The 16,127-nt window shown below is 38.3% G+C and overlaps 1 protein-coding gene across 13 annotated transcripts in view; it reads right to left on the reverse strand.

Annotated features, from left to right (window-relative positions):
- The window catches only part of LOC106878992 (stress-activated protein kinase JNK), a 130,122-nt gene that overhangs the window by 36,794 nt on the left and 77,201 nt on the right, over window positions 1-16,127 (reverse strand). For all 13 annotated transcript variants that reach the window (XR_016244557.1, XR_016244558.1, XR_016244556.1 and 10 more), the window contains one exon: window positions 8,952-9,081. Coding sequence is in view for 8 of the 13 variants with exons in the window: in XM_089364069.1 (XP_089220195.1) it covers window positions 8,952-9,081 (130 nt within the window). In the remaining 5 variants the exon portion in view is untranslated. The remainder of the gene's footprint in view (window positions 1-8,951; window positions 9,082-16,127) is intronic.

The raw sequence follows: 16,127 nt of genomic DNA on the forward strand, positions 1-16,127 counted from the left end.
TGGGATCCTTTCAAGATGAGGTGTGCTTTAATGAAATTTTAATGAAAAAGGTATTTTACAAATCAGGTAAATTAAATAGTCTTCCACATTTTCATAAAAGTCATATTATGACATGATATTTTTAGAGAAATACATTCTCTCGCTAAAATAATTTTTGCTTCGGTTAATGTTTTATGAAACTTAAAATGGCGGGGTTTGTTTGTGAAATACAGGAATGGGTTCTGAGATTCTTTTGAAATATTCTATAAGGATTCTGTGACAGAATAAGTTTAGGAAGTGCTGGCAGAGGGCACATTGCCAATACAGGAAAGTAGCAGAAAACTACTAAACACTTTGTACCAACAGTTCACAAGGACTGCAGTATTATGCAGTAAAAAGCGGAGTCACTGTGAAGAACTGTACTGATGTGAAAGGTGATGGGGTCGGTTCTCAATCAGGGTCCATATGGCCCTTGGGGATCCATATAACATTTTGTTGTTAGAATTAATGTGCAATAAATTGGTTATATTTTTACAATACACCAAATATTTTAATCTTTTTTAATACAATTCCTAATATCTATTTAATAATAAAAACAGGATTTTTTAAACATTGAATGGCTATGAGGCTTCACTGGAGTAAAATAAGAATTATAGGGGTCCATAAGTAAAAAATGATTGAGAAACGCTGATCTAAATGGATTAAGCTCTCATTTATACACACAAAACACAAGTATTTCCTTGATTTTTTTTTTTCCTGCTACTAGCTACTATGTAACCAGTAATACCTGCCACATGAGGATTGATGGAGGTTGTCAGCCTTGGAAGGTAGTCCATCTACAAGAAGGAAAACTCCAGCTCCAAACCTCTGCTGTGTTGCAGTGATACCCAGGCATGGGAAAGATCCAGGAACAAACCTCAAGGAAAAATCTGGAGTTGGAGCCCCTAAATACAACATACAAGCCTAGACAATGTGTTACGGGGGACAGGATGTTGCTCATGCAGCATGGCCCCTCTCTCTACAACACTGCTGGGTCCAAACGAATAGCAGGGCTGTAACAGTTTGGCAGCAGTGCTGTTGCAGGAGCTACCAGAACGAAGTTATAATAAACGACAAACTGCCTTAGGGGCTCCAACTCCAGATTTTTCCTTGAGGTTTGTTCCTGGATCTTTCCCATGCCTGGGTATCACTGCAACACAGCAGAGGTTTGGAGCCGGAGTTTTCCTTCTTGTAGATGGACTACCTTCCAAGGCTGACAACCTCCATTAATCTTCATGTGGCAGGTATTACTGGTTACATAGTAGCAGGGGGGAAAAAAATCAAGGAAACCTGACCTGACTGTAACATGTACATGCTATTGGATGGCTGTTGGCTCATATGAGTTCCTCCGCCCATAGACAAGTTTTGTTTTTTATCCTGCAGGATGTCCAATAGTCCTCCTCCTCACCAAACAAACTTGGTGGGATTGCTGATTTAGTCATCGATGACCCGGCCATGTAACAGGTTGTACTGGGGTACATGTTACCAGTAGCATTCAGGAGTGACCTGACATATAAACACAAATATATAATAAGCAAAAATGAAGACTAAAGAGAGTGGCTGTGAATTCTGCAAGCCATAGCAAAAGCAACTTGTCTAAGAGAGCAGGGAACTCTGATGAAGAAGTGATACCGAGTAGAGGGTGCTCTGATACCGAGTAGAGGGTGCTCTGATACCGAGTAGAGGGTGCTCTGATACCGAGTAGAGGGTGCTCTGATACCGAGTAGAGGGTGCTCTGATACCGAGTAGAGGGTGCTCTCTTACTTTAATAGACAAACCTCATGGAGGCTGAGAGTACATCTCAGATGACAAAGTGATGAGACATTACACAGATACCAGCACAGAAAAGTAAATTTAAAATGAGGAAGATATATAGAAGCACACACAAATGTTATGTATTTACATAAACATCTCATCTGGTGAAGATAGGAAAGTTATAACATTGCCTCTGAGGGTCAAACACTGTGTCAGGTGTAAACTGTAGAGCGTAAAGACAAGCATGACATTATTGTTTTGACATCCACTTTTCTACGTTTGTATGTGGTTGATGAAATTTGTTGAGGCAGATTTTCAATGATTGGATATATTTCCAAAGATGATTGGAAATAAAGGACACTGTGACACTTGTTTTACGACTGTTACACAATGTCAAGACAAAGATACATGCACATACGTATATACATACAACAGTCTTTCAGTCTTTGTCCACCAAATCCACACAAGGATTTTGTCAGCTTGAGGCTATAGTAGAAGACATTTGTCTAAGGTGTTACATAGTGAGACTGAACCCAGGACCATGTGGTTGGGAAGCAAACTTCTTAACCACATAGCCATACCTGTACCTAAAGGCTAAAGATTGGGATTCACATTCATTTTAGAAGTTGTTTTTCATCATTTTTCTTGGGTGTCTTACGTAATGTATGAGACTGAAGACCTCTGGCACACACACATTTCATCTGTTTGTAGATGTAAGATTAAAATTTCGTTTCCTTTCTTAGCTTAAGACTGTAGGGTGGAATTTGAAGGAAGTTTGGCTGCCAAATCTAGCATGCACCCATATAAATCCCACCCTTCATTAGTTTTAAGTAAATGTTAGTGTTGTGATGTAGTCAGAGATCAGTTGTAGCTGTGAAACTATGATGAAAAATATTCCAGTTGGGATAATCCCATCATTTGTATATTGAGAACTATACAACAATGTTCAATATAGCCTTTATTTAAAAGTGTGATTTGCGAGAGTTTTGGCTGCTATTTTCAGCAGGTTGTATGATTTTACCAAACCCTGACAAGTCCGATGATAAGTACCAAGTTTACATATTTGTGTCTATATCATCATCATCATCATCGTCATTTAACGTCCGCTTTCCATGCTAGCATGGGTTGGACGATTTGACTGAGGACTGGTGAAACCAGATGGCTACACCAGGCTCCAATCTGATTTGGCAGAGTTTCTACAGCTGGATGCCCTTCCTAACGCCAAAATATCTATATATGTATGATATTTTTAATGTGTGTGTGTAGTGTGTCTGTATATATATATGAATACACATGTGTGTATGACTGTGTGGTTAAGAAATTTGCTCCCTAACCACATGGTTTCAGGTTTAGTCCCACTGAGTGGCACCTAAGGCAAATGTCTTCTATTATAGCCCTGGGCCAACCAAAGCATTGAGAATGGATTTACTAGAATAGAAATGGATAGTAGCCAATTGTATAGGTATGTGTGTGTGTGTGTATGTTTGTGTCTCCCTATCTTGACATTGTGTGGTTGTAGTAAATAAATGACATTCATTTTCAATATCCTGCAAAAATATGTCTGGACATGTGGACATGGGAAAACAAAGTAAAAGTTGGAGACTGGAAGTGTGTCTGATTAGAAAATCTGCCTCAATATCATCTGTCCGACCATGCAAGTGTGGAAAAGTGGACATTAAAACAATGTGTATACCCAGAGAAGCATGGTAGGCAGTGTCTATCCAGACCACACCTGTACCATTTGTGAATCGTAAAAATTAAAGGATTCCTAGTTAATTATCAAAATGATAGAGAAATTTGCATTCTGCTCAGAACATGGTTCCACATCAAAACTGCTATTCTACTGAAACCAGTACACAAACAAATATATAAATAAACATTCATCATCATTTAATACCCATTTTCTATGCAGGGTCAGACAGTCTGAAAGAATCTGGTAAGCCTGCAGGGCCACATCAAACTCCAATGACAGCTTTGTCTTGGTTTCTATGATTGGGTGCATTTCTTAACATCAACTACTTTGCCGCATGTACTGCGTGCTCTGTCGGTGCTGGTGGCACCAGAGATGTCAGGAAAAAGACCCCTTGACTAAGTGGGGAGATGAAGTATTTCAGAGGGGGTCAGGTGTTGAGAGGCTGAAAGATGATAGAGAGACAATATACAGACGCACTTAAATATATATGTGTACATACATGTACCTGCATACACATAAATACATTTGGTTTCTTAGAATACCAGTGTGTATGTGCTTTATATATATATATCACTTTTTTTTTGTCTTTCTTATGCCTAGACCCATTAGGGCAGATCTTAACTTTCTTTCTGTGACATTTAGGTAACCAAAAGAACAAGACTCTCCACTGAACGGGAAATCAGTCCATTGCAGATTTAATCTCCTAGTTATAACTGGTACTTGTTTTCATCTGAATGGATTGGAGCATTGTTAAATGAAGTGTTTTGCTCAAGGACACTACTTGTAGTCCAGCCCAAGAATCGAACCTCCAACCTTGTGATTGGTAACACAACACCTTAATCACCAGGTCATGCACTTTTATTTATATGTATGTGCGTCTGTATTACATTATAAATGCACATGTGTATATATACACACACACGCACACATGTTCACTTGCACCTTGGGCAAGTGTTTTCTCCTATAGTCCTGGGCTGACCAAAGCTTTGTGCGGCCATTTGATGGATGGGAACTAAAAGAAGCCTGGTGTGTGTGTGTGAGTATGTGTTACTGTTCCTTTGTCTTAAAATTGCATGTTAGTCGTAAACAAGTGTCACTGTCATGCATGAGGTGTCTTTCATTTCCTATCTTCTATGTAAACATATCTGGTTATCAGGAAACAGGTGGCAATAGGAAAGGCATCCAGGTGTAGAGAATCCAGCTCAACAAATTCCATCTGACCCATGTGAGCATGGAAAAGTGGACATTAAAAGACCATGATGATTGTATGTGTGTGCGTGTGTATGTGTGTGTGTGTGTGTGTGAGAGGGAAAGAGATGGGGGAAGGGACTGACCTTTAAGGGTCTGTCTAGCCCTTATGTGAAATAAATCATATTTAACACATAAATTACAATATAAATGAAACAAACAACTAAATAAAAGATAAATGATAATAATAATAATAATAATATAAAAAAATAGATCAATATCTTCTGGACTAGTTAGCAGTCAATACCAATGTCGAAGAACTCAGACTGCCACCCCAAAAACAACTACTACTACTACTACTACTACTACTACTACTGATGATGCTGCTACCATCGTCGTCGACATCACCTACCTCTGACACTACAAATTTGCTACTACCACAACCATTTCTACTACCGCTACCACTGGCTACTAACTGTGGTACCAATACCACCACCACCACCACCACCACTATATCGCTATTCCGTACTCTGTAAATAAAACCAGATTTCACAGTATTATACATACACACTGCAGCTTTCACCTAACTCTCGTGCTCTCCAATGGAAATCATGCCTGCCTCAAATCAATAGCTGCAGTATAATAATAATGATGATGATGATGATGATGGTGGTGGTGGTGGTGGTGATATAACAACAGTGATAGTTGTAATATCAAATAGTAACACAGGCGTAACAGTAGTTAGTAGTAGTACAACTAGTAGTTATAGTAATAGTCATAATAATAAATGACAGAAGCAATAATAGCCATGCTTAAAGATTTCTGTATTTTATATCAGTATTATTAGTAGTGGTGGTGGTTGTGGTAGTAGTAATTAATGATGATAATAATAACCATGCTAATGATTTCTGTATTTTAAAGCAGCAGCAGCAGCAGTAGTAGTAGTAGTAGTAATTTCTGTATTGTGTAGTAGTAATAAGTGTTAGTGGAGGTGATTGTGATGTTAATAAGCAAGCAGCCAGCAGGACAAGCTATAGCGGGACGACGGATTGGACGACTGGACTGACCGCATGGATGATTGACACTGGTCAAACAAGGTCAGGCAGATTATGAAATAGATGAATAGGCACAGAAGGAAACACTGTCAAAGTCCACTGGTAATGAGGGTAATGGTGACTGTAGGGGTAGTGTGGCTTTGGTGGTGGGCAAGTCAATGCAGAGAGAGAGAGATTATGTATATCAATGGTTCTCAACCAGGGTTCATATAAGATTTTTGCGGGGTCCACACAACAAAATAGTAAATTGGGAACCCACTACAGTATTTTAAGGACCCGAGAAGAATATTTGCTTTAGATGTATGTATTGGTGTGTATTGCAAAAAAAACATATAGGTTTCTTTTTCTAACATTTTACATAGTTTAACCTACACAACAAGTTAATGTGTGAAAAACAAAAGAGGAATTTTGAAAGAAGCTTCTATAAAACTAGTTTTTAAACATTGAATGGCTATGGGGGTCCACCAGAATAAAATAGTAATCAAAGAGGTCCACAGATGAAAAAAATGGTTGAGAAACCCTAATTTAGATGATAAACTGAAGAAGATTTTACAAATTCTCAAGTCTGAAAACTGAAAATTTTACATAATCCTGAACCGGATGTTAGGTCACCAGAGAAGGGGCCAGAAATTGTAATAAGTTTTTTTTTTTTTTTAATTGTTTAGTCAAAAGGAGGGGCAATGCTCATAATCCTTTTCAGGGTTTCCAAGACTGATAAAAGGTAGAAAAGGGAGTTGTTCTGAGATTCAAGACCTGACCTGAATGCTTGCAAAACAGGGAGCTTGGCTAAAGGTACTGAAGGACCAGATGGTGGTGTTAAACCATGTGACAGATTAAGTCTACCAGCAAAGTAGCAGGCAACAGCAAGATTTGAACCCAGACACAAAAAAACATAACAAGTACTGTATAGCATCATGAGTGATGCTCTAAAGTTTTCTCCAATTCAGAGCACTTTTGACCCTGAATAATGCTGACTGACCTTGAAAAAAATGAAATCAATTAACTGGGAATGAAACCTATAATTTAGCCTTGGCTTACCAGGGGCTTACTGACTCCTAGCTGAGGTTTGAAGACGGGTACCTCGCAGGACTGATCTCACAAGAGTGCAGTAGCAGCCAACTGAAGAGATCTAATCCAATGACATTTTCACATAGCTGCCTAGGCCCTAAATCTGTGCTCAATGTATGAGGCCTTAGAAATCAGCCATTGCACACTGATTAGGTCACCTTATCTGTCTCTGATAACCATTAATCTCATCTCCACTTAACAAAAAACAAAAAAACATGGCAGTGAGGAGAACCAACATACAACAAATCCTGACTCCCCAGACAAGATGGTTTCATCATGAATGTGAAATGTAGTCCCAGGTGAAGTCAAAATATGAATAATTTGAGAGTGCTGGAATTACAAGTTAGTTTGGAAGGTTATTAAATTGTTTAGCTCTAAAGAAGTTGAATGGCTGAGCGGATATGGCATTATTCTACAAGTTCTTAGATCTTTGGGATCAAATTCACTGTTACTGTTTGTTTATTTTAATTCTATATGGTAATGTAGTCACTGGATTTTTCGTTAATGTTACCTGCCAAATATACAAGTACCCTAAGAGGAGATTTATCTATCTGCTTAAAACCATAAAAAAGCTAAACACTAGCCCTTGAAATCTCTAGTAAATTTATATTATATTAATCCTTGTAAAATGTTTCCTGATAGGGTAAAGAAGGCCATTGCTTGCTCAACATTAGTACATGCATACACATACAAATCAGTGATGAGACCTCAACATAAACCTTCGAATTTGCTGATAATGAAGTGAACATCTACCTTCACCTAATTTCAACAATACAGTCTAAACACAGTAGACCATTTAATAATGTTTCACTCCTAAGCTCTACAACAAACCACCTAAATTTTTAAAGAGGTATTGTTAAATAGCAGGGAGGCGCAATGGCTCAGTGGTTAGGGTAGCGGACTCGCAGTCGGAGGATCGCGGTTTCGATTCCCAGACTAGGCGTTGTGAGTGTTTATTGAGTGAAAACACCTAAGCCCCACAAGGCTACGGCAGGGGGTGGTGGCGACCCCTGTTGTACTCTTTCGCCCCAACTTTCTCTCACTCTTTTTTCCTGTTTCTTGAGTAACGCTGTGATGGACTGGCGTCCTGTCCAGCTGGGGGGAACACATACGCCATAGAAACCGGGAAACCGGGCCCATGAGCCTGGCTAGGCTTTGAAAGGGCGATGTTTATTGTTAAATAGCAGTGATTGGTGGAAACTGGTGCCAATACCTGTCTCCTCTGGATATACCAATTCATCACTGAAAGTAAGAGGACATTTATGTAGTTGTTACTGTAGCAGCCAACTTGTTCTTCTAAAACATTTGCTATTATTTTCTAGAACAAGAATCATTTTAACTCACATTGTGCTGATTAAATTTTTGCTGTTGATGTAACATGCTAACCATGGTCAGTAAAAATAAAACGAGGGTACTATGTCATATGAAAATACTTGCTATCAAAAATGAGTTAACTTGGTTCCTGTGTCTCAACAGCACATGTACAGAACCGAATCAAAGTTCTTGAATAACAAGCTTACATCAAGAACTAAAACCATTTAGAGAATTCTCTCTGCATTAAAAATCTGTGGTCATACAATTGGTGACTACCCAAGTATATACATCATATCATCATCATCATCGTTTAACATCCGTTTTCCATGCTAGCATGGGTTGGATGATTTGACTGAGGACTGGTGAAACCGGATGGCAACACCAGGCTCCAATCTGATTTGGCAGAGTTTCTACAGCTGGATGCCCTTCCTAATGCCAACCACTTAGAGAGTGTAGTGGGTGCTTTTACGTGTCACACGCACGAAGGCCAGTCATGCGGTACTGGCAAGCCAAATCATCATAGCTAACACAAAAATTGAAAAATATATGAAAAGATCCATCCATCTTCTTAGCTAACTATTCCTGTGACGGTTGTGGGGACCCTCCAAAGGGTCCCATTTCAAGCAACCGTTAGCAAATATTCCAGCTGGATTTCCAAGTTAGACCAACCAAAGCTACAGATGTTATCCAACCATCTCCCTCATACTCTATCCTGAGGTCTCATGCAAGTTGGTAAGAGAGACCTTGGGATATAGACAAATAGATGATGATAAAATGAAAAGATGATGGAAAAGAGGTTTTAAAACATGAATATTCTTTAATCTTTGAAGCACAAACCAAATGAGAAGTTTTATACTTACATTTTTGTGATTAACTAGTTTCATAAGGACAAACTCTCGATAGGCCCGTTTAGCATGTGTGACATTTTGGAATGGCCTACTTAGCTTCTTGATTGCTACACTTATTTGTTTCACATTGTCAATGGCAGCACTGTTTAAAGAGAAAAAGAAAAAAAAATCATTATTGTTTTTTTTTTTATTACAAATCTAACTGCTGAAGATGGGGTCTTTGGATTCATTTGTACAGCATTTTTAGTAATTATATCTGTTAATTCACACCAGGAAGTTTGGCATCATGGGAGATGTATCCCACCTCCTTCCACAAGAATATGAAGAGTGAAATATTGTGACCAAACAAGTAGAAAGATAAAGATAAAATATACAAGGAATTCATAGTCATCTTAAAAATTATTTTTCTGAAATACTTTCTTGGCAAAAACCATTCATAGAAACTTGCAGAAAGAATTTCTCTTCTAAAACTTCTCTTCAGTCATTTTGTTATTATTACAATGCTTAAAGCAGTGAGCTGGCAGAATCGTCGGCATGCTTGACAAAATGCTTAGTGGCATTTCATCCATCTATACATTCTGGGTTCAAATTCCATTGAGATTGACTTTGCCTTTCATCTTTTCAGGATTCAATGAAGTAAGCAAGCACCCGTTACGCACTGGGGTTGATGTAACTGAGAACCCTGCTCCTCTAAAATATTATTATCATTATCATTTATGGTTTCCTTTCATTATAACTTTATTTGAGCTGCTTTAGTACCGGGCATCTTCCGAAGGCCAAGAGTAGCAAGGGCACTTTTGTTTTGCTACGCATGCTAAAATTACCACCACATTTATTCCATTTCAGATGGAGAGTGCTTTCTGTAGTATATGGGCTGTACCCATCAAGGTTATCTTTTGTAGCTCATGGAAATTGGAGTTACCAGGGAGTGGCTTAATATACTTCTCAGCTCCCTTCTTTATCATTAACAACATCATTATTATTATTATTATTATTATTATTATTACTATTATTAATAATTTTATTCATGGTATGCATGAATGTTTTACTTCCAGCATCAATGCCATTGATACCAAGTCACAATCAGCTTCCTTAGATAATTGAGAACCTTTCTTATAATCTTTACTGCTCTCAATAGAACAGATTCCTGAATCAATGCAACTTTTGTAGTTACACCTATCTCAATAAGGGAACCATTGAGTCTGTTGGTGATGATATAACAACTGGGATTACTTTTGGAGAAACCCTCCACAATTGTCATATTTCCTTGGCCAAATCCTGGTATTTTCCTATATTCTCCTGTTCTTTGACCACTACATTCATATCTGCAGATATAGCCCCATCTATGATGACGCACTCTCTTTTCTCTCCTTGTCCAGAACCATAATAGCTGGTCATCTTGCATGAAGTCTGTGATCAGTCTGTACATTAAAATCCCATAAGACCTTATAATGGTCGTTCTCTATTAGACATTCCGGTTGATGCTGGTGCCATTTTCTTTCTACTTTAAATCCTCTTTGCTGTAATATGTCCGAATGTAATGCCTTGGCCACACAGTCATGTCTATTCATCATCATCATCGTCATTATCGACATATTACTAACCTAATATTTATCCTACAAATAGAGAAAATTAAATGCGAACAGAAATTCTAATTTCATGCCTTAACTGAATATTCAAATGACTTAAGTCACTTTAGCAACACACAACAGCCTTGTTCAAATAATGGGAGAAGACATTTCTAATGTAATCATTATTTGTCTTATATCAATAACAAAGTGCAGAGACGAGAGAGAGAGAGAGAGAAAGAGAGAGAGAGAGAGAGAGAGAGAGAGAGAGAGAGAGAGTATATAGAAAAACTTAATTTTATTTATTATATAATATTCTAATCTAATGTATATCTCCATGGAATTTCTGTAGACGTAATATTCTTGGATAAGATCCAAATGATCCATTTCCATTCTATGGATATGCCATGTTGCTAGTGACACTCAAATTTCCTACTCGAGACACATGCTTAAAATTAGAACGTACTCACAGAAAAGCAGAGCAGGAAATGGATTCGTTCTTGTAGTTGTTCGGACTTAATTTTTAATTCAATACGAAAAATAACATAGCATGTTGTCAACTTAATGTGACAGTTCTATAAAAGGGAAGAGTGCTACTGTTATTTAACCCCAGAAAACACTGTTTCTTGTTGAACTTGACACATTTCCTGTGTCCTTATGTTTTCAAAGTGAAGACAAGCACCTCCACCCAGCAAAGCCAGCATCCAGAGACTAGTTTCAGAGTCGTTGCTCATCATCAGTCTGGAGTAGCATAGCTCGCTAGCTGTTGATGCCTATTTGTCTTTGAAAACATATATATATTTCAAGTGAAATAATATATTTCTAAATCTCTCATAGATATTTATGCAGTAGTGGCATGATAAAGTGATAGTATGTTGTCAACTTAATGTGACAGCCCCATAAAAGGGAAGAATGCTACTGTTATTTAGCCCTATGTTTTCAAGGGTGTTTCCTTGGGCTAAATAACAGTAGAATTCTTCCCTTTTAAGGGGCTGTCACATTAAGTTGACAACATGCTATCACTTTATCATGCTGCTACTGCATAAATATCTATGAGAGATTTAGAAATATATCATTTCTATTTTGAAAAATAAAAGTTGTCACAAATACAGATGGACAACTGATTGAGCTTTTGATTTAGTTTGTATATTGGAGTGGTTGGCATTAGGAAAGGCATCCAGCCCTAGAAACCAGGCCAAATTAGACTGGAACTTGGTGCAGATCTCTGGTTTACCAGTTCCAGTCAAACCATCTAACTCATGCCAGCATGGAAAGCGGATGTTAAATGATGATGGTGATGACATACATTCACATATGTATGTATTACCATCATCAGTTAACATCCACTTTTCCACGATTGCATGGGTCAGACAGAATTTGTCGTGGCAAAACTTTTATGGTTGAACACCCATTTTGTTGCTAACCCTCATCTACTTCCAAGCAAGATAATATTTTCCCATAACTAGACATGTTTTTTATGGAAGACTAGGAACAAACAACCTTACTTGTATGATGATAATGTTCATTTACAACCATCACATGAAATCTAGACAAGGACACACACACACAAAGTATATATGGCAGGCTTTTTTCAGTTTCCATCTCCAAAATCCACTTTCAAGGTTTTGGTTGAGCTGGAGACATAGAAAACACTTGCCCAAGGTGCTGAACCCAAGACCACATGGTTGGGAGGCATCCTGCATCCTTCCCTAATTGTGTATGTGTGTAAACATATATATATATATATATATATATATATATATATATATATATATATACAGGGTGTGATGGGTAAATTGTTGCCATTTCATATTTTTAATTTCATGCATGCGCCTTGTTTTTGATTTTGGCAACTGTACAGTAGAGTCAGTTGGGCACCGCCTGTAAGAAAAACAGCACCCTGACACAATTCACTCTGCCAGAAATTTGGAAACGGCATGTTGTACTGCTTGGCATTTATGCCAGAAGCTCCAATACAAACATTTCAGAGTGTTTGGGTGTCAATCTGAGGACAATGCAGAAAATTCAGAAAGAGTTGGATGAGTCTAATGGTGATTAGGAAGGTATGGCAGCTCAGAAAACTCATTCTGATCGTTCTGATAAGAAAAGAACTCCTCAATTTGTTGGTGAAATCTAGACCATGATTGACAATGATCCCTCCAAGTCAGCCGGGTCCATTGCCAGGGACATGGGAGTGTCTGAGTTATTTATTATGCAGGTAGTGCATGAACAAGGGTTAATATTCATGTCAAGAAATACCAGAACATAACTGCATAAAATGAATAAAGAACAAGTGTGGCTGGGGGAGAAGTAAAGAGCAGACTATGTCAATGTTCTGTGAAAGCTGGATGAAGAGAAATTAAAGTCTTTCAAACAATAATATGGTGTGTTTAGAGAAATTAGGATGTCATGACTTCTGACGACTTGTTGTTCTTGAGAAAACCTCTCATGCTAAGTGAAATTGTGGCCATGGCCAGCATTGGTGACATGTAAAAAGCACTTGTGCTTGTGACATGTAATAGACACCCAGTATGCTCTGTAGAGTGGTTGAAGTTAGGAAGAGCTATAGACACCAAGTCAAAAACAGATGAATGGAGTCTGGTGCAGCTCTCAGGGTTATCAGCTGCAGACAAACTGTCTAACTTGTGCCAGAATGGAAAACAGATGTTAATGGTGATGATGATGATTGCTGGAAGAGTTTGAAATGACAGTAGTCTAAGTGACAATGAGAATGAAGAGGCATTCAGCTGTTAGTATAAGAGGTTGTTCAATGGGACAGGGTGAGTTTTGGCACCCTAGAGCCAGCAGATGTGCAGCTATAAGTTTCACTGTAAAGAGAGCAATTAAGTTTCATGGAGATGGAAAAAACATCGGAATAGGTCAGTGCTGTTTGATATACCAGTTCTTGTAGAAAGGTGCCTCTCTGCAGTGATTACTTCATGATTTGGTTGCACATCATTTTATCAGAAAGATGGAATGGATTTTTAATCACCAACCAATTAATGCAAAATGTTAAAATACAACTGATGGGAAAGCAATGCTCTCTGATTCTGTATCAGGAAGTGGTGCCACTGATGCCCTTTTTAAAGTGAGACAACTGTAGATGGAGTGAGCCCCTGTATCTAGCATTCGTTGAATTACAGTGGGTCATCGACATGGTTCCAAAGTATGCAACTGATAGTCATTAAAGAAACTAAGGGTAGTTGGAATGGCTTGAGGAGTGTGGTTAGCAAAGTGAGACTTAGTTATGAGTTCAATGGCAGATTTTGTGTGTACATAAAGCTTCACGAGGGTTCAAGTCTCATTCCCTTCTTGTTTATGATAGTTTATTAATCCTCCAGGCCATAACAGAGGAGTTTAAAACTGACTGCCTGTGAGCACTCATTGAAGCTGATGGCCTAATTCTTACAGGTGAATCTATAGAATATCAAGAGAGGAACTCTAGGCATGGATTCAAAACTTAGCAAAGACTAAAGTTTTAGTAAGAATGAAAGAAGATGAGGTCCTAATAGCATCAGGAAAACTGATGAGACAGAAAAGATGTGAAGAGAAATACCAAACAGCAAATCCACTATAAATCACAGATGCATAAGTGGTGCAGAGAGACCAGAACAGGTTAACACAGAAGGTAGACTTTGTATGCAATAGATAGAGACCAAGTAGTGGGTAGTTAGAGTACATGTGAAATAGATTTTTCAAATGTCTAAAAAGGTCTCTCCCTACAACTAGTTAATAGGTTTTGTTACCTCAATAACCTAATTAACAGAAGAGGTGAGTGTTCTGACAGCATAGTAGTCAAAGTACAGGGTGCTATTACCTCTACAAGCAACAATGAGATTCTTTCTTTGAGCAAAAAGGAGATTGTGTGATGCTTGTGTATACAGCATGATGTTGCATGGTGGTGAAACGTGAGCCTGAATGGAAAAGATTTGTAGAAACTATTGAGATATGAAGTGAGTATACTTCAATGGATGTGTAACATTACTGTGCATGAATGAGAGAACAAATGAGCTGAGAGAAAAACTGGATAGGAGGAATCAGATGTAAGAGAGAAGACTGTGCTGGTACAGGTATGTGATGCATTTAGGTGTATAAAGAAATGCTGAGCATGTGGAGGAGAGAATTCTAGGAAGACATTTGATGGAATATGTGGGAGAGAGAATTTTAGGAAGACATTTGGTGAAACATGTGGAAGAGAGAATTCTAGGAAGACATTTGGTGAAACATGTGGGAGAGAGAATTCTAGGAAGACATTTGGTGAAACATGTGGGAGAGAGAATTCTAGGAAGACATTTGGTGAAACATGTGGGAGAGAGAATTCTAGGAAGACATTTGGTGGAACATGTGGAAGAGAGAATTCTAGGAAGACATTTGGTGAAACATGTGGAAGAGAGAATTCTAGGAAGACATTTGGTGAAACATGTGGGAGAGAGAATTCTAAGAAGACATTTGGTGAAACATGTGGGAGAGAGAATTCTAGGAAGACATTTGGTGAAACATGTGGAAGAGAGAATTCTAGGAAGACATTTGGTGAAACATGTGGAAGAGAGAATTCTTGGAAGACATTTGGTGAAACATGTGGAAGAGAGAATTCTAGGAAGACATTTGGTGAAACATGTGGGAGAGAGAATTCTAGGAAGACATTTGGTGGAACATGTGGAAGAGAGAATTCTAGGAAGACATTTGGTGAAACATGTGGAAGAGAGAATTCTAGGAAGACATTTGGTGAAACATGTGGAAGAGAGAATTCTTGGAAGACATTTGGTGAAACATGTGGAAGAGAGAATTCTAGGAAGACATTTGGTGAAACATGTGGGAGAGAGAATTCTAGGAAGACATTTGGTGGAACATGTGGAAGAGAGAATTCTAGGAAGACATTTGGTGAAACATGTGGAAGAGAGAATTCTAGGAAGACATTTGGTGAAACATGTGGGAGAGAGAATTCTAAGAAGACATTTGGTGAAACATGTGGGAGAGAGAATTCTAGGAAGATATTTGGTGAAACATGTGGGAGAGAGAATTCTAGGAAGACATTTGGTGAAACATGTGGGAGAGAGAATTCTAAGAAGACATTTGATGGAATATTTGGGAAAGAGAATTCTGGGAAGACATTTGGTGACGTGGCGAAGACTAATTACAAGGAACTGAATTGAATGAAAGAGATAAAGGGATTGTAATGAATTAAGGCATACAGTGCTGTAAAATATCCACCCACCGGTTCAAGAAGGTCAAAATGGACATTAAAATGGTGGAAGTGATGAAGGGTGGATATCTAGCATATCAACATTTGGATCTCTTCTTCATTATGTTCCTATTTAGTCTATCTACTACCCTCAGTATTCTTTCATCTATCACTTATCCTCTCTCCAATTTACTGCACCAGGTCACCTGTATAATAGGATATAGTATAAGGTGTGTCCATACTGAGAACCTCCTACCATCACCCTTCTGTATTGCTTAACCAAATGACTCTCTTTGTTCCGGGTCACTCATTACTGATAGCTATCATTATCTTCTCACTGCTACTCTCTCATGCATTGTCTTCCAACACTCCCACTACTCCTTCCTACCAATCTCTCTCTCTTTCCCCCTCAAACTGCTCGTGCTGTTTTTATACTCA

Source organism: Octopus bimaculoides, chromosome 16 (assembly GCF_046866305.1).
Source record: "Octopus bimaculoides isolate indiv1 chromosome 16, ASM4686630v1, whole genome shotgun sequence".
Lineage (NCBI taxonomy): Eukaryota > Metazoa > Mollusca > Cephalopoda > Octopoda > Octopodidae > Octopus > Octopus bimaculoides.